This window comes from Selaginella moellendorffii, unplaced genomic scaffold (genome assembly GCF_000143415.4).
Source record: "Selaginella moellendorffii unplaced genomic scaffold, v1.0 SELMOscaffold_66, whole genome shotgun sequence".
NCBI classification, from domain to species: Eukaryota; Viridiplantae; Streptophyta; class Lycopodiopsida; order Selaginellales; family Selaginellaceae; genus Selaginella; species Selaginella moellendorffii.
This window is the reverse complement of record NW_003314327.1, coordinates 893793-912321: the sequence shown is the minus strand read 5'-3', so window position 1 is coordinate 912321 and position 18529 is coordinate 893793. Positions and strand designations below refer to the sequence as shown.

Here is an 18529-nt window from a genome sequence, read left to right as displayed (position 1 = left end):
ACGTCCAGGGATCGAATCTTTGTACTGCCTATTGTCAAATTAACTTAAGTTCTCTAAGTTGGAACCAAGCCAACATCCTGGGTGCTAAACCCCAGCATTAACACCACCATAGCCAGAGGAAGTAGTAGCACCACAACTAACAGTCCACCCAGTAGCCATTCAATCCATCCTCGAGCGATCTTCCATGTCCTCTTCTTCTTGCTCTTCGTCACAACTGGCTTGATCGCTTTCGTCGACGATTGTGGTGGTGATAGCGGTGTGTTCTCGGTTTGATCTTCTTCGTCCCGGAACAGTGGATCATCACACTCACCATGCTTCTGCGGCTGTTGAAGATGGAAGCGGTGGCGATCGTCGAATAAGTCCTGCTCGGCGATGGGATTGTCCCGGACACTCCAAGCCGCTTCGCTGGATTCTTCTTCTTCTTCGGCCTCCCCGTCGATTAACACTGAGTCGTCCAGCTTCTCGTCGGGATCACTGTCTGGACTGGATTCAAGTGCCTGTAGCGACCGCACGAGCCTCCTCGGCGTTGTGTACTTTGTGAAGTCTTCAGCAGTAAGAATCGATGCGCTTCGCTGCAAAACAAGAAAACAAAACGAGAAAAGATGTTATGAAACAGTGGAAACCAACACGAAAGCTTACCTCGGGTGTCGCTGCGACATTGTTGGAGAACTTCGCAACATCGTCTCCATTGGCAGTAGTAACCGTGCTAGCCGGGCTCTGATCAACGAGAGCATACCGCCCATTCGTGCTCCTTGCGGTCGCGGTAACGTCAACTTCTCCAAAAAAGTTCCCCACCACCACCTCCTCGGAGTCGTCAATCACGCAGCTCTCGCTGCTAGCAGCACACTGATCGTCCAGCTGCAACCCCTCTTCCATCTGCCCGTTCTCCTTGGATTCCAAGCCGGGAGCTTCGAAAGTCGCAAAGGAATCCGAGGCGTCTTCACTAGTGGCAATGCTCGAAGACCCTGAGGAGCCCGTCCGCTGCGCTGGAGGAAGCAGCGGGTACCGCCGGCGTCGCCGGCTCCTCGAGACCGGCGAGGACGACTCGGGTGACGTCGGGGGTGGCGAGAGGCTCACAAGTTGCGACTCCTGCGACGTCGACGCCGCCGCGGAGCACAGCTCCTCCCGGTGCTGCTCCCACAAGAAACTCCTGGAAGATCTCGAGCTCGAGCGACTCAAAGAATCCATCCCGGCCTCCGCCAAGTGGATCGAGTTGCCATTTGCGTCGTCCGAAGAGAAAGAGACTTGCTGGGCCTTGAGCGCCTGGAGCGCCTTGACGGCCTCGCTGCGTACGTGAGGCATCCGGTCTCGCCTGATGTGCTCGATGATCTTCCCAATCGACTCCGACTCCTCGGCCAGGGATTTCTTGTCCAGGCCCAGCAGCAGCGCCCTCACGAGCTGGAGCGCCGAGGCTTTCTGCTGCCACGCCGGTGGATTGCCGCGGAGAATCTCGGTGGAAGCGCGCAGAAGCGCCACTCCACAATCCGGCGCCACGGCACCGACACGCACCAGCGATCGAGCGAGCTGGATGTGCCCCACTGTCTGCCCGGAACGATCCCTCAGCACCGCGCTCGCCCTGGCGCACAAATCCGCGACCAAATCCCGGGGCGCGTACTTCCACTTCTCGGATTCCACCGCAGCCTGGAGGCAAATCGCCGCGCCCGCGGCCAGCGGCTCGATCTTGGCCGAGAGAACGTCGATGAGAGGGTTGCAAACGTCGGGGAAGACCTTGTCGGCGTCGGCCATGGCGCTGAGCGGCGAGATTGCGTACCTGAGCAGCGCCGCCACGACCCGGGCGCAAGATTCGTGGAGATGGATGGAGCTGCCGCTGGAGGAGAGCGTGCGCGTGATGGTGATCATAATGCGGGGGATCTCGGGCGCGATGAGCCGGCCATGGACGCGCGCCACGTCCGTGTAGAGCGAGATGGCGTGGGGGCGCGACACGGAGAGATCACGAGCGTCGCCGACCTGGGACAAGAACCGGGGCACGCTCGAGGCGTCGAGCTTCTCCACGCAGGCGCGCAGCGACGCCAGGGCGCTGCGCCGCTTCTCGCCGCCCTTGTCCAGCTTCGCGAGCTCCTGCCTCACCATCGGGCTCTCATAGCCGCTAGCACTGCCGCCGCCGCCACTGCCGACCCCGCCGCTGTGGCTCGCCATTGTTCGCCCTTTCTCCCCGTTTCTCTCAAACGGTCCTCTTTCTCAAAATGATTGATAGACTTTAGGGTTCTTCGCTTTTGAAATGCCCCATTTTCAGATAAACCCTTAAACACTTGCCAGATCGTGTCCGCTCTTCAGCGAAGTTTGATGTGAATGGTGCGCGATCGCAATTTGTCTTCGATCGAAATGGAGCTGTGCAAGACGAATCGAGAGCCTTGCATTGTCATTCACGGGGAAGACATCGCAATCGAAGGCTTGCGCTTTTTCCCCCTTTATCATAGCTTCTCCGTGATGGCGTGATTGGAGCCGAATCGATGTGAATCTCTGCTCGAGAGCTCATTCCTCTGCAAATCACTCACTATCAATCAAGCAATCCCTCCGCTTGACCAGATTTTCAAGCGTACCAGATATTTTAGGGTTCCAACAAAATAGGTAGAATGGGATAGGGCCAGAGATCGCGATGAGGGGCGGCAGATTCGAGCGAGGAGGCGGGGGCGACGGCAATGCCAGGAATGCGGAGGCTCTCCTCGAGTCGCGATCCGTGGCGGAGGTCCGGGAGGTGGAATCCGCGACGCGCAAGGAGATCCAGGACAAGCAGGAGGAGCTGCGGCAGCTGGTCGGGGCCAGCTACCGGGATCTCATCGATTCCGCCGATTCCATCCTCGTCATGGGGGACTGCTGCCACCGCGTCATGGAAAATCTCTCAGGTATGGCGCAGGGATTGGATCGCCTCAAGGAGAGCATCAAGATCTCTTCCTCCTCCTCCTCCTTGGCGGCGGTGGCAGTGGCCTCGATCTCCAGCAGTGGCAGCAGCCGCGAGGATCTCTACGGGGTTGGCAGTCGCGTGAAGTATCTGGTGGACACTCCAGAGAAGATCTGGGGCTGCCTCGACGAACACATGTATCTGGAAGGCGCCGAAAGATTCTTGCGAGCTCGCCAGGTCCATGGATTGCTCCTCAGCAGCGGCGGCGGCGGAGGTGGTGGCGATTCCAGCGCCGCCACGAATTTCTCGCTGCTGTGGCACCACCAGTGGCCAGTGATAGAGACATTCCAGGGACAGATCTCGGCCAGGAGCCGAGAGCGCTTGCAGGAACCCGGATTTGCAGCTAGCGACTACGCTGTGGCGCTGGCGGCCATTGCGATCGTGGAAGATCTCTCGTCGGCACAGGTTTTCTCCTTGTTCGTCGAGACGAGGAAGTCGTGGCTGAGAAGCTACTTGAGAACCAAGGTGGTGATCACGAGCTCTTCGTCTCTACAGGACAGAGTTTTGGTACTCAACAAAACGGTGGACATGATCCAGCTGACGCTCTGCCACATTGGCCAACTTTTCCTGGAAGTCTCGAATGGAACGTCGCCGCTGCTCTTCACCACCATCCTCACTGCACCGCCGTCGTCCCAGCTCTTTGGAGGGATTTACAATCCGGAGAAGGAAGTTCGTGCCTGGAAGCTCCACAGGGAGAAGCTGGAGGCGCGCATGGTTCCGCTGTCCGGGGAGTTTGTGGCTCAAGGCAGCCTCTCCTTCCTTGGCGTGTGCGCGCAAGAGCTCTTGGACGACGCTCGGCCGGTGCTCGACGGTGTCTCCAACGGGAAAGATCTCGCGGAGATGGAGAGCTCGATCAGGCTCCATATAGAGCAGCAGGCTGCTCTTCGAGAGGGCGTGGAGTGGCTCAAGAGCGCCTTTGGCCAGACGATTAGCTCGCCCTGGGAATTCTTGAGCGCACTGCTGTTGAACAGCTCCGTCAACTTGTGGGAGACGCTCTTTGAGAGCATGTTCTTGAGGAGGATAAAAGCCATTGTAGACTCGCGGATCGAGAAGATAACGATCATGGCTGTCGTGGAGAGGCTTCTCAGCTCGATCGACGCTTCCTCCTGCTTGCAACAGCCGAATACAGGTTTACTACGAAGTTTGGTAGACGATATTGGACAGCCTCAAACGAAAGGGCCTACGAGCAGGGAATGGCTTGGAGAGATCAGCTTGTACTTCGGTCCGGACGTTTGTCGTTTGAAGGAAGAGGTGGACGACGGGCTGAATGCCATCCTGCTCGATCTTCTCATGTTTCTTGGCGAGCCACAAAGTCCGACGAGGATCCTGGAGCTCGCACCATATCTTCACGAGAAAGTTCTTTCGTGCATGTCGCGCATCTGTAGCGAGCTCGAGGTGGAGTTGAAGAAACTCACGCTCAGCTTTAAAGATCTGGGAACGGCGAATGGACTGGATAGCCTCGTAACTTTGGAACGAGCTCTGTTCCTGGGAAGGCTCTCGCTGGCCCTGGGAACGCACCTACACTACCTGCCAGTGATCTTCGGGTCTCCAGAGCAGTGGATAACACATCACAAGAGATCGTCCGAAATGTTCTCGAAGGAGAGTGATCTTCCGGAATTTCGTAGCAGCAGAAGAAGAGCCACAGATGGGATTTCTTCGAGATTACAGACTTTGCAGGGTTCTCTTCGCAGTCAGTGGGACATAGCACACAACCTCTGGGTGTCCTGGAGCACTGGCGTCCTGGTAAAGATTTTCCTCAAGGATCTTGGCATGGACGATGGTCTCTTTGCTACGAGTTTTCCAAAGGTACATTGGTTAAGTTTTGTTGGTGTCACGCTGATATGACTTTACTTCTGCTCCAAGGGATGGGAAGAAACAGTTCTTAAGCAAGAGACGGACAATGCCGAGGGCGAGATTAAGATCTCTTTGCCGGGCATGGCTTCGCCTTACGCGGTGTCCTTGCTGTTCTTGGCGAACCAAGAAATATACAGAGTTGGGGGTCACGTTTTGGACAAGTCAGTGATCCACTCGTTTTCAGCAACACTTCTTGAGAAGGTAGTCGCTTTACTTTTCCACGATTTTCATTTGTGACACTTGATGACGACCCCAGGTCCTTGCAGCTTACGAAGGTTACTTGTCCGGAAGCGTCCAGATATCCGAGAGAGGATCGCTTCAGCTTCTCTTTGACGTGCGCTTCTTGGCTGACGTGCTCGTAGGCATCCAAGATGCAGCTGTTAAATCTAAAAGCCAGAAAGCGGTGAAAAGCCTCTTGTCAAAACTGTCCAGCAACTTGGATCCGATTGATTGGGCTACGTAAGTTCATTTATCTACTCAATCATGAATAGCTCATGGTTTGTTTTACTTTTCTACAGTTACGAACCTCAGCTATGGGAGAATGAGCGCCGCTGTTATCATCGCTGCGCTGTTCTCTTCGGCTTTCTCACGCAGCTAAACCGTCTCTACACTGACGCGGCATTAAGAAACCAGCCTGTAACCGATGGCAACACTATCGGCTTGTCGGCCTCGGTTCCACGATTTATAACTCTCCCTATCAGGTAATCAAGAAAACTTGGACATTTCTCTCCTCGTCGGCCGTTGATGTTTCTTCTTTTGTTTGCAGTATGCCTCTCACAGGAGGCAACGTTGGTGCGAGAACCATCAACGGTGGTGCGGGTGGCAACCAAGAGGGAGACATTTCGAACGCCTGGAAAGCTTACCAGCAGAAAGAGCAGGGTGGAAACTTCACGTTTGATGATTCCACGGGGTTGTCTTCTCTCGTCAATGCTCCTCTACTAAAATCTTTCATGGGCCAGGTACGAAGGAAGAACACTAGTCTGTATACGTGGTGATCTCTATGTATGTTTTACTTAGGTGGGAAGCCGACTTGGAGAAGGGACTCTCAAGTTTGGGTCGATTATTGGTGATGGACAAGTAGGGAGGCTCCGTGACAAGTCTGCTGCGGCAATCTCCTCAACGTTTGGAGATATGCTGCCAGCGCTTTCGTCTCTTGCATCTGGCGCAAGCAAGTTAGAAGGTTATGAAGCCTGGAGAGTCCCTTGAATGCCTCATGTGCATCAGCCAAAATTTAAGTGAATCAATCCAGCAATTTTAGAATAACACATTCTTATCTAGAAGGATTTGGTGAGCGGCAGGATTCGGACCTGCGCGGGCAGAGCCCATAGTCATGCTCGATAACCACTCTGGCACGCTCACCTTTACGGGTGAAATCAGCGCTTCTTTTTTCCAAGAAGCGCAGATTGATGTCACCAGATATTTGATGACATCAAACATATCAGCTTTAAACCAGAAATACCGCTACTCACGTCACTGTATAGATATCAGTTAAAATAGGTCTACTTACTATTTATGCTTAGTAAAAACCTAAAATTATTCTTAACTTAAACTTATAAAATATTAAACTTAATGAATATTCTTCAAATATTATCGTCTGCATGTATATATATGTGTGCAGCTGTTTACATGCATCAACAAGGGGCATTAGCACTCAAATTTGCTGAAGTTTGACAATGCTTGAAATGCTTCAGTATTGCAATATAACTTATTCTAACATGGCTTCAAATAAATTAACTTGGTGAAAAATAAGTTTTGGAATTAAATGGGACAATGAATGAGTTGGTAATAGAGAGATATGGAGATAATAGTAATATATATTTATATTTAGCACTTAAGTATGTAATTAACTTACTATGTTAATTAAGTAAAATAATTAAGTTATACTTTATAGATGAATTAAGTATTACAAAAGACATTCTAGCAAATAAATAGATAGTTGAAATAATATTTAAATTTACATATGATAGCATTGATATGCTATTTTACTAATTTAGTACAAGATTTAGAAAGTCATTAATTTTGCTCACAAGAAGGCTTGGAGGTACTTGCAATTTAGGATTGAATACACAAAAGTTTAGGTATACCTCTTTATTTGCAGCTTGATATTTGTATAGCTTTTGGATGAACCTAGAAATTAGGTGAAAGTATAAGGAAATTAATGTTCTTAAAATTTTAGGGTTTTCTGCTGTGTTAACAATAATAATAATTAGTAATTAAGTATTTTCTTTTGTCTGTGTGCAAGTAGTAATATATTGGTTTTGTTAAAATCTCAATGCTCTAACATTTAACACTTACATTATGGAAAATGTGCTTAACTCAAAAATCTAGTGAAAGTGACTCAATCCTTAGAAAAAAGAATATAAGGATACTCAATACTATAAACAATCAAGACTCTACAAATGAAATAAAAGCAATATTCTCGATTTCATGAATACACATCTAATATCTAGATTACTATAAGGAGGATGGAAAATGCTTTTATATATATATATATATATATTTCTGTGTACAAGATTAGAGTCACTCTTGTGGACGGAAAAAAGCAAGACCATTTGTGAAAGGAATATAAACATTGTGTGTCTATATATATATATAGACACACACACACAATCTTTCACTCCAAAAGATGAAAATATTGGTTAAATGGAATATCTAGAGCTTTTGGTTATAGATTATAGATTGCTATAAATTTCATGAAATTGTCAATGTAACTTTTGACAACAATGATATAAATAGAACATAAAGCCATAACAAAAGCATAAATCAACTATGAAATTTTAATGAACCAACTAACTTTCTATGTAACTGTCCCATATATTATATATGAGAGCAGACTCATTTCATTCATCTTCTATATCTTCTTTATCTTCTCATTGAAGGAAAAAAATGTTTAGAAACACTCTCATTGTTTAAATTGTAGAAAAAAAGTAGATAAAGAAGTATTAAAAAAGGAATTTTCAATAGCTATATATACATATATACACATACATATACATATACATATGTATACACATATATATACAAATATATACATACACATATACATATATATACATACATATATACATATACATATACACATATATACATACATATACATACGTGAGTATACATTTGTATATATATTTATATATATATATGTATGTACATATATACATGTATATATACATATATATGTATATGTATATATGTATGTATATGTGTATATGTATGTATATGTGTATGTGTATATGTATATGTATATATGTATATATATGTATATATGTATATATATATATATATGTATATATATGTATGTATATATATATATATATGTATGTATATATATGTATATATATATATATATGTATATATATGTATGTATATATATGTATATATATATATATGTATATATATGTATATATATATGTATATATATATATATATATGTATGTATATATATATATATATATATATATATGTATATGTATATATGTATATATATATATCTGTGTGTGTGTGTGTATATATACATATATACACATGTATGTATGTATGTAAGTATGTATATTACCCTTGTTAGGCTTAAGGACCATCATTTGGGGCTAAATTTGTATCCTCAATTAATATACCTATTCAGTATTTATATAATTGTTTTTCTTCATATCTTTGTGTTTCAAAGTTATTTATAATCTATATTAATAGTAATATATTATAAATTCAAGAGGGATAAACTAGGATTATCAACACTCATAATGAAAAGTTGTCTTAAGATGAGTCTAAGACTATTCTAGCAATATTTGTATAAACATCACAATTACAAATAATAAAGTGTTTTAGCTTTTTATACATACTATTTTAGTTTTATTTTTAATTTTAGGTTTTTATGAAATTAAAAGTATTTTAATGTAAAACTATTTAGTAATCAAAATGCCAAGATTGAGTAAAAGATTTATTTATTTTTCAGTTTTTTATATTTTAGATAATAAACTATCTAGTTCAAAAATATTTACTTTAATTTTGTAACAACAGCACAAGAATCAATGAAATTTTTTAAAATAATTTAATTTTTTAATTTTATTTTGTAAACTATATAATAATGAAAAAGAAAAATGATTTAATAAATCATATAACTTTTGGAAACTCTTTTAGGAATTGTTATTTTCAACAATCAAAATAAGGTGTTATTTCAGATCAATCTTAATCTCTATAGATTATTTTTACCTTGAGAGCATACAACCTATTGACAATACTCATCCCTGATAATGCCAGACTATTAATTAAATATAAATTTTAATGACATAGACATAGAGAATAAAATTTATTTAATTTATTTCTTCTAAATTATTTAGTGCAACTAAAAGCACTAATCTCTCCAATCTTAATTTATAACTTTACTTTTTTTCTTTTGTTATCCTTTATGCCTAATGGTGGCAGTATAAATAAATAATTTTGACTATTAATTAAATATAAATTTTAATGATATAGACATAGAGAATAAAATTTATTTAATTTATTTCTTCTAAATTAAAAAAACACTAATTTCTCCAATCTTAATTTATAGAATTACTTTTTTTCTTTTTGTAAAACTATATAATTTTGAAATGACAAACTATTTAAAAGTACCACGTAACTTTGAGAAACTTTCAAAGGGATTCTCATCTTCAACTGGTCCAGAATCAAAACGAAGCACATTATTCCAAGCGACCCACAACCTCTCCACAATATATGCTGATGTATCTTCTATGCCTGATGGTAATGGTATGAATGAGCAATTCTTATGCGTCTGCTGCTTCTGGCACCCAACTAAACTACCAATCTTTCCCTCATCTAGTGCAAGCCACAGATTGATGCTAAATGGCACACAAGGTGCCAAGCTTTCCAAGAGCCACACGCACACCACCTCTGCCACCCTTGCGTTGCCGTCTTTGAATGGCCTGTGGCCGAAAAACCACAACAAAGTCTCTGCAGCGATTGTTATCAGGCGCTGGGCACGCTGCTGCCAACTGAGGCTCGGATCATTCTCCAAAGCTCCCAGCTTGGCGTGGAGCTCATCAATATACTTGCCCAAGGCATCACTCTCAGCTTCCGCTTCTTCACCACCACCGTGATTCATCATCACAAGCTTGTGCACCTTGACAACATCCTCCAGGCTGATGATGTCTCCCTTTTCTTGCCTCATATCCATGTAATCTGCAGCAGCAACCAGGCCGGCAGGGATGGCAAGGGGACCTTCCCTGGGGTCGTAATTTAATCGTAGCATCCTGGCCCTGGTGGCGCCTGGCTCCAGCGTGAACGCTCGCGGAGCCACACACAGGTCTAAGAATTCCAAGAGCTGCATCTGCTTTCCAAGGGTAGGCTCAGGGACCTCCGACAGCTTGGGATGCACGGCCTCGATCTGTTGCAAGAGTTTGGAGGTGCCTACCTCTGGAACATACGCCCACGCTCTTTTGCATCCCCGCCGATGCCATCCAGGCAGCTCTGTCGCCCACTCCATAAGATGTTCTAGGGATCTAACCCTATACACGTAAGGGCAATGGCAGCATCTTCAAAGGTAGATTCGCGAAAAATCCGACGGCTGGGATTAGCTTGCGATCTTAGCCGTCCAATTTAGGGCGTTTTGTCTTTTCCCACTGGGGGTAAAAAGGATAGTCCTTTTAGTGTATATAATCTAAGGACCCCCAAATATTTTAATTGTTCACTGCTTCGTCTAAGGGTTTATTTGGTATCGACTACTTTGAGCTTCCAAGTGGATCCGCCTGAAGAGAATTGTGGCCTTTGTGATTGAGATGCCAGATCTTGGCATGCCAAGCAGAATCGATGATCAATTCCTTTGCTCGAAGTCTTGCACAGCTTCTCTGGCTTGGAAGCAGGAAGGGACTCGCAGCGTGGGAATCCGAGCCCAAAAAAATGCTGGTATACTTTAGAGCATTATCGTTTCCAGCGACAAGCGACAATCACACGAAAACATTTCGACATTCCCACACTCACCTGAATGCTCTGGGCACTGGCGGCGTGAGCAAGCATCAGTTTTCCATTTGCATCGCCGATGCAATACAAAATGAGGTGCCTAACACGTAAAAAGTTTATAGAACTCGTCAAAGGATAAATAACACTTGCATTCGTTGGACAAATCCTCGTTGAGTTACAACGTTGACTGTGAAACAATGCAAGATGGGATGGCTGAAACATGAGAACAAAGCAGACGCTTACACTTTTCAAGGCCTAATCCTTTGGTAAAGGGCGTTGCAATCAACCTTGCATCGACCTGGAGGAACTCACCTAGCATTAAGCAACGTTTCTGAGCTCCACCGTAAACACTCGCGGAGACGCACACAGGTCTAGGAATTCCGAGAGCTGCACCTACCTCCAACACCTTGGGACGCACGGCCTCGATCTGTTGCAAGAGTTTGGCTGTGGAACACCATCAATGCCATCACAAGATGTCCGTGTAAAAAATCCACTGCTACCTGGTTAAAGAAATTACACTTACATGCTACTGTGTCTCAGCAAGCTAAAGTAAAACTACTCTAAGGTGAGTGTGATCCAAACTTACGGATGATCTTGATGCTGCAGGTCCTTGGTCAAGGTGTGCTATTGCTGGCAGAATCCACTAGTCACCTGAAGAACAGTTGGAATCCATTCACCGTAACAATTCACTACTAACCTGCTCATAGAACTTATCCAGCATGAATGTTGCCACTTCATACGGTGGAGTCCTCCTCACTTGACTCTTTTGCAATAACCAGCCGAAAAACAGGCCGCTGAAAAAACAACTGGATGAATACCAAGGTGAATATTGAGATAATACATTACCTTGGTATGGTGAAGTGAATACCGAGAGCATGGAACATAATGCCTGCCATCATCACGCGAGACACTCTCCCATTTCCATCAACAAAAGGATGAATCTCAAGAAACTCCTTTGCTACAGCAGCAGCAAGCTTGATAGCAGCAGAAACTCTTAGTTCCGGGGAAGAAGCCTTCAATTCCTTCAAGAAAAGAAACAAAGAATAAAAAAGACCAAACAAACTAAAATGAAAACAAAGTATGCTCTTACCAGGTTCAAGCTGTTGAGAGCATGGTTGAAGGAGTCCACAAATGATACCATTCTTTGCCGCACCAAACTTGGATGAAGATAGGGGAGTTGTTCCTTCTTCCGGAGTTGGCCTTGAGAGAGTTCCAGTTTAATGGTACAAACCATCTGTGTGCGGTATTCTCCAAGCTCTTCATCCATGTCCAAGTCTGTCACGTTCAACGCTCTGTGAATCTCCGCTATATCATTCTCCGTTATTCTGCCTCTGAGGAGTGCCTCCTCGAATGCCGTTTTGGATGCGAATTTGTCACGCCCAATACAACCTGCTAGCACAGCTACCATCTGCTCGCTTGTTTTCTCTTGGTTGATCGGGAACTTGATATCATTCATCTCTGCAACCACATTTCTCCACCATGGTTCATTCTCCATGCTGAAGTCGACATTCATCTAAATCACACAGGATAGAGATGAGAAAGCTCATAGGAAAGCAAGGAAAAGGGACTACCAGGATTACCTTATCGCAGCACTTAGACATCGTGGATTCCTCGCTTGGCAAACTCTGTAGCAGCCACCATCGATAGTTAAATTGGCATCATCAAGAAGAAACTCGGGCGCTCAAACTCCGTAGCTTTCAAAGGGAAGGAAAGGCGAAGAGGGACTACATACCTTGTCACGCGCTTAGACGGCAATTCTTTCATAGACTCGCTCGATCCTGCGAGCCGCGGCGGCCGCTGTGCTAAATGCTCACCGATGAAGCCCTAGCGCGCTCCCCAGCGCTCCCAGCAAACTCCCCCCAAGCTATATATTCAAACTCCATGAAGCCCTTTCAACGGCCCACAATGAGCCACGTGTACTCCGGCATCTGGGCACGCAAGGAGAAATACCCATTCTGGGCATATGCTGCTATACCTTGCAATCCAGCTGCTGGATTCCGCTCGAAGCATCAGGTGATCGGCCCAGCGTCTCCGCCAGATGCTCTTCGAGCCCCCATGAGTTCTTGCAACTGGCGATCTCGACCGGGAATGTCTCCAGCTAGGAACTTGGACGCGAGGGCCCTCTCGCCATGCACAACCCGCCATCTCCCCGCCATCTTGCCATGGAACAGTGACGACCATCGCAAAAAAGCAGCGAGTTCTTCTGTGCTCCAAAACTGCGCAAACGAAGCATTTGGCCTTTCTCGTGCTAGCCAGTGTCCCGCTGGGATTCCTGCCGCATAGCAGCCAATGTGGAATGATGAAAGCGTGGCCAATATAACATGGTTACAAAATTACAGCAACATAAAGAAGTCACAAAAAAAGAAGTTAGTATAATTGCTTTACATTATAAAAACAAAAAAAACTGCATTTAGCCATAAAAATTAAATAATAAATAAAAATAAGAAAAAAAAAGCACAGAAGAAAAGGAAGCAAATACCTTGGGTCACTCTTTGCATGGTGTTATATTTAGTTTCTTGAAGATCTATCAAGCATTTAAACCACAAATTTTTTGTCTACTTCTTATATATGAAGACACTGACTAATGTACTATTTATATGCAGTTATCTTGCAAATAAGTAGACAGGTATCATTTAAAGCTACCTAAGAACACATTATATATATGTGTATATTACTAATTGAATGCAATATATTTATAAGTTTGTTAGTTACAACTCCCGATATAACTCTTTTGCTTGCAATCTAGGATTTTGTATACAGAGGATTGGGTAATGTTCTTTGCTTGAACTTGGGACATAATATTATGTTTTTATTCATTATAATATTTCCAGACTATATATTTATTTATAGTAATTGTTATTCATAATAATAATTTTTGAATCAGGTAAGTTTACATTAAAATATTTATATTATCTGTAATTATTTTTACTTAGTATACTTACTATTCAAACAAATAGTTTATTAATGGGAACTAAGATCTTAATATATTTATGTTCTAAAAATCTTAAAACATAATGAGAGGGATAAAGTAGGATTACGAAGTTATAAATACAGGTTGATTATCCTAGCCATATTTGTATATTTTATATATACAATATCAAAACATGAAATTATAAAAATAATAGATTTCTAAAAATAGATATAAATATTTTATAACTGGGTTATTCATTTGATACTAATCTATGGTAAGCCTCATACAGGCCTCAACAACACAGCCATCTCAACCATGTCAAACAGGAACTCAACGTCAGGATAGCTCTCACTATGGACCTTGTCGAAGCTCACTGTCCAGAATCAGTGTCTCACCTTTTTTAAGGCAATAGAGTGCGGATCCCGATGCTACCCAGCATTTCCATTTCCAGTGGAAGTCCAAGCTTCACGAGGCCCATCCCAGCCAGCACAATCCAGGTGGCCATCCCTGGGAGCTTGTCTCCCTTGGACCTACGAAGCTCTGGCACCGTATCCTCGAGCTTGGCTTTCTCGTGTGCCCTTCCAAGTCACTGTTTGGTCCTCGGGATATCGAGTCACTTATGTCATCGACCTTGACACAGCCAGCTTCACCATCAACACATTCAAGAACATTGTGTCCAACACGGAAAACATCCCACACAACTGGATGGCTTGCACGAACGCCCCTCCGGAATGGATCGCCTCTCTGTATCTCCTGTGAACCGGCAGCAGTGCAAACTTCGCGAGAAATCCGGGTGATGGAAACTTCACGTTAGACATGGAAATTACGCACAACAAGAGGGTTTGGGAGAACTCTACCACTGCACGATCAATCGGGAAATTCAAGAGATGGATAGGATGATCCTTGCGAGAGTCGACAATCCTTTTGCCGAGGAAGTCCAAGTAGGAGTCCAAATGATTTTAGATGCAGTAGTAGACACCTTTGTATATGTGGTGAAATTATGAAAATTAACAGTTCAAACTGTGGTTTATATTAAGCCCCTTTAAAAACGGCTTCTTGGGGGTGGATGGCTTGTGAATGGCCGTTGTGGCTCTTTGCGGCGCCTCGTCATGGAGCTTCTAAGGGGGTTTGCTCGCTGCAGGCATCGTCAAATTATGGTGGCCATCGTCATCGGCATCTGGATACACTGCAAGAGGGGAAGAAGCAAGGTGTGTGATGAGTGGCCATCATCCTGGCCGCAGTGGTGCCCGCAGCATTTTATTCCCTAGAGCAAAGTGGAGAATGCCTTGGAGCATCAAGTGAATGTCGGCAGAAAGAAGATCGCCAATGATCCTCGGATTCGCGAGCTCCTGCAGCAGGCGGCTGCCACCTTCAGCTCTTCTCGGTGGTGCTTGCCATGACTGGGGATCGGGAAACAAGGTCGCAGTGGATCCACTCTTTGCAGTGCAAGATCAGGAGGAAAACGTGGTGGTCCAGGAGGATCCTCTGTCCACGCGCAGCCAACTCTCCTCCATCGTCGTGACTCATTCTTCTCGACTGCTCATTTCGAATCGGACCAGCAGGCGAGAATATGGCCGCAAACGAGCTCCAGTGCCCCTATCAAAGGCAGACAAGGACTTTTGACACCGTGTTTGATCCTGGAGATGGCAAAGAAGCGGCTTTGCATCTCCATGATTTTATGCATCTGCTTCCGCTGTGGAGATGGAGAAGCAGATGAAGTTAAGAGATGGAGCCCCACATCAAACCTTTTTAACACAGGTTAGTCTCTTCTAGGTCATGACCGGGCCATTTCTCTTGGCAGCTCCCGGGCATGGTTCTCCGACGAGTGGACGAGCCGAGGTACGAGCCTTTTCGTTTCTTGGGTTAGATTTCCACAGGGATGAGACATGGAACCTTGACGCGAAAGTCTATTTGTATAGATGCTACTCTTGAATTTGCAGGCAGCACAAGAAACAAATTGAAATGAAAACGATTTTTTAAAATTACCTCTCTTTTCCCAGCAAATGAAGCTGTACACTAATGGATTTGTATCACTGTAAGAGAGGCCTTTAATTCTGTTCAAATTGCAGACTTTCCATACACTCCAGATTACGTTTGTGTCCACGAAAATCTTTTCCATACCTCATCCACAGGAAAAGATCGCCAATTCCAGTAACTTGGGCTTTGAGCCCTTGACTGCCTTCGAGGAGCCGGGCCGATAAAATACATGATTTCTCAACGATAGCATGATTCAGAACAACAATTGAGCTTCCAATACTTCGTTGTACGCGGCAGTAACTCTCATCCAAGACATTGATAGGGAGCTCGATATGATTCATCCTGGTTTTCCAAAATCTTTTTACATAGAAAACATACAAAGATTGATCATACCTTGTCAAGTAGCTCAGCAAAAGTTTGAACCCAGGTTCAACAAGTTTTACTTCATCGTCGCCAAATTCCCAGTCATGAAATGTACGAGGCCTCTCTAAACGAATCAAGGGAGCTGGTTTGGAGCGAGCTATGGTTATCCTTTCTCCAATCCTCGCAACCTTTATAGTCATTACGTGAAGGACGCTCAAAGCGCACACGCAAATCTCCTCCACTCTCGACTCCAAAGACTTGAAATGCTCCACAGCCATTGAGACAGCATTCTGGACCCCAGCGTCCTCGTTGAGCTGAATCGCAAGGAGAACTCTATGCTCTCCATCCTTCAGGGAGAAGCCAATCTTGCAGCGTTTTCAGTGTCCCAGCAGCGGTTCAGTCCGTCATCCAGAGGCAGATTTGAAGAGAAACAGCTTTCATATCATATACTATAAACTCGCTTCTTTGGCTCGCACGTAGTGAAGCTGATGTTGTCCCATTCAGCTAGCACCAATACATACTTGGCAAGCTCCACAAACGCTTGCATGTCCGGCTCCAAGAGAGGCAGCTCCATGAAGAACACGTAGTTTTGGCACACCATACCGTAGAAGACTAGAGCATGGAGCTTTGCATGGTCGGATGTAAGCGGCTCCTCCACGATCACGGCTTGAGAGATCATAGAACCACTGTGAACGTTGTTCGCGATCGCTTTGAGTTTTGCTGAGGGAAATATCACGTATGACGAAGGGATTTGAGCGCAAGTGAAAGCCTCATACAGCAGCCTCAAACTCTCAATCATCTCAAACAGGAACTCAACGTCAGGTTCGCTCTCGCTCTCACTGATCAACAAGCGACGGACAGTGGTCAAACTGGAGTAGAAGATGGCCGAGTATGATATTCCAAGCTTCATGACCACGGCTGCTCAGCTTTCGATTCATCGTCTCCTGCAGAACTCGGTCATCCCAGCCAGCAAGAGCGATCCATTCTGGGGGGGCGTACGTGCAATCCATCCAGTTATGTGGTATGTTTTCCATGTTGAAGGACACAATGTTATCGCTCGTGTTGATGGTGAAGCTGGCCGTGTCAAGATCGATGACATAAGTGTAGTGGACATAGGTTGTCCGAGGAGCAAATAGTAACATGAAACTGCACTGGAGAAAGCCGAGCTCAAGGATACGGTAGCAGAGCTTTGAAAGTCCAAGGGAGACAAGATCCCAGGGATTGCCCCAAGGATTCCCGCCTTGAAGTTCTCTCCGTATCTCCTGTGACCCGGCAGCAGTGCAAACGTGGTCCAGGAATTCGGGTGATGGAAACTCCACGTTCTCAAACTACAGATGGAAATTTACACACAGCAAGAGGGTGTCAGAGAACTCTCACCTGGAATACCACTGCACGATCAATCAAGAATTTCAAGAGCTGGACAGAATGATCTTTCAGAGAGTCGGCGATCATTTCACCGAGGACCTCCAAATTGGAGTCATTGTAGATGCAGTAGTAGACACCTTTGTAGCGGAAGCTTATGTAACCGTGGGTGCCCATGCGTTTGATAACGTCTGGCTAGCCCTAAGGTGGCGATGAAACTACTCAGGCTCAAAGAGCTTTATATTAAGCATTAAGCAATGAGTCCAAAGCTACTACTATCGCAAGATCTGGTGGTCTCTGTTCTTGCCCCTCTTTCAGATCCTTGCCCGTCCTCCGGCGGCGGTGGCAAGTTGAGATCCAGCTCCAGGTGCCTGCTGCTCCGCCTGGAATGATCTGGGCGACGATCACGATCGCAATTATCACCCGCAGTTGCCACCAACACCATCGGACTGTCGTTATCAGTCGTCGTTGTGGACGCTGAGACCCTGAGTACCTGATTGCTGTCAGCAGCAGGAGGAGGAGTGGCAGTACCCGGATTGTTGCTGTTGTTACTTGCCCCGACCCAATGGCAGCGCTTGTGGCCTCCCAGCGCTTGCCCGGTCGCGAACACTCGGTGACAAATCGAGCACTCGTGTCCTCCTGCCAGAGATCTGTTAGAGAGACTGGAGTCCCTGTACTGCTTCTCGTACGGGTGGTACCGGTTCTCCTCGTCCGGATCGTAGCAGTCATCGTCAAGAGTGGTCAGCGTCGTCGTTGCCTTGCTGCTGCTGCTACTGCTCGTCTTGATCGCAAAGCACCCCTTGACCTTCTTGTGGCTGGCGCGGTGGCCCCCGAGCGCCTGATGCGACTTAAAGACACGCTTGCACGTCGCGCACGAGTACCTCCCTGGTGCTGTTGCGGACGCCGCCGAGGTAGCAGTAGTCCGGCAGGAGGAAGACTTTGCGCGCACCCAGTCCACTTCCTCGCCACCTTGATCATCGAGATCCGCCAGCAACTTTGGATCCAGCGGAGATCGAGCTCGGCGATGATGATCGTCGGCAGCCACTGACGCGCACGAGGATGCCCGCCTGATCGTCTCGGTGTCACCAGCCCCGCCGCCGCCGCCGCCCGCGAGCATGACGAGACAATTGGCCATATCTTTCTCGTCCTTGATGTCAGCTGGAGCGGCAAGAACATGAGTCCGCCAGCGATTC

The 18529-nt window shown here is 45.7% G+C and overlaps 3 protein-coding genes across 3 annotated transcripts; 1 reads left to right on the top strand and 2 right to left on the bottom strand.

Moving 5' to 3' along the window:
* Positions 1 to 16: 16 nt before the first annotated feature.
* Positions 17 to 2208, bottom strand: LOC112340540. The gene is made up of 2 exons (XM_024659123.1): positions 640 to 2208; positions 17 to 572 (listed from the first exon to the last, which is right to left on the bottom strand). The coding sequence occupies exons 1-2, from the start codon at positions 2155 to 2157 to the stop codon at positions 54 to 56; spliced, it is 2037 nt and encodes a 678-aa protein (XP_024514891.1). The 5' UTR covers positions 2158 to 2208; the 3' UTR covers positions 17 to 53.
* Positions 2209 to 2227: 19 nt separating this feature from the next.
* LOC9649433 (conserved oligomeric Golgi complex subunit 1) lies at positions 2228 to 6039 on the top strand. Its single transcript, XM_024659122.1, has 6 exons — positions 2228 to 4726; positions 4784 to 4975; positions 5031 to 5233; positions 5293 to 5475; positions 5541 to 5733; positions 5792 to 6039. Exons 1-6 carry the CDS (start codon positions 2618 to 2620, stop codon positions 5978 to 5980), a joined length of 3069 nt encoding a protein of 1022 aa, XP_024514890.1. The 5' UTR covers positions 2228 to 2617; the 3' UTR covers positions 5981 to 6039.
* A 5100-nt stretch (positions 6040 to 11139) lies between these two features.
* On the bottom strand, positions 11140 to 12543 carry LOC9649432. Its single transcript, XM_024659171.1, has 7 exons — positions 12456 to 12543; positions 12304 to 12348; positions 11814 to 12236; positions 11570 to 11745; positions 11421 to 11517; positions 11310 to 11374; positions 11140 to 11223 (listed from the first exon to the last, which is right to left on the bottom strand). The coding sequence occupies exons 2-6, from the start codon at positions 12322 to 12324 to the stop codon at positions 11348 to 11350; spliced, it is 744 nt and encodes a 247-aa protein (XP_024514939.1). The 5' UTR covers positions 12325 to 12348; positions 12456 to 12543; the 3' UTR covers positions 11140 to 11223; positions 11310 to 11347.
* Positions 12544 to 18529: the final 5986 nt, after the last annotated feature.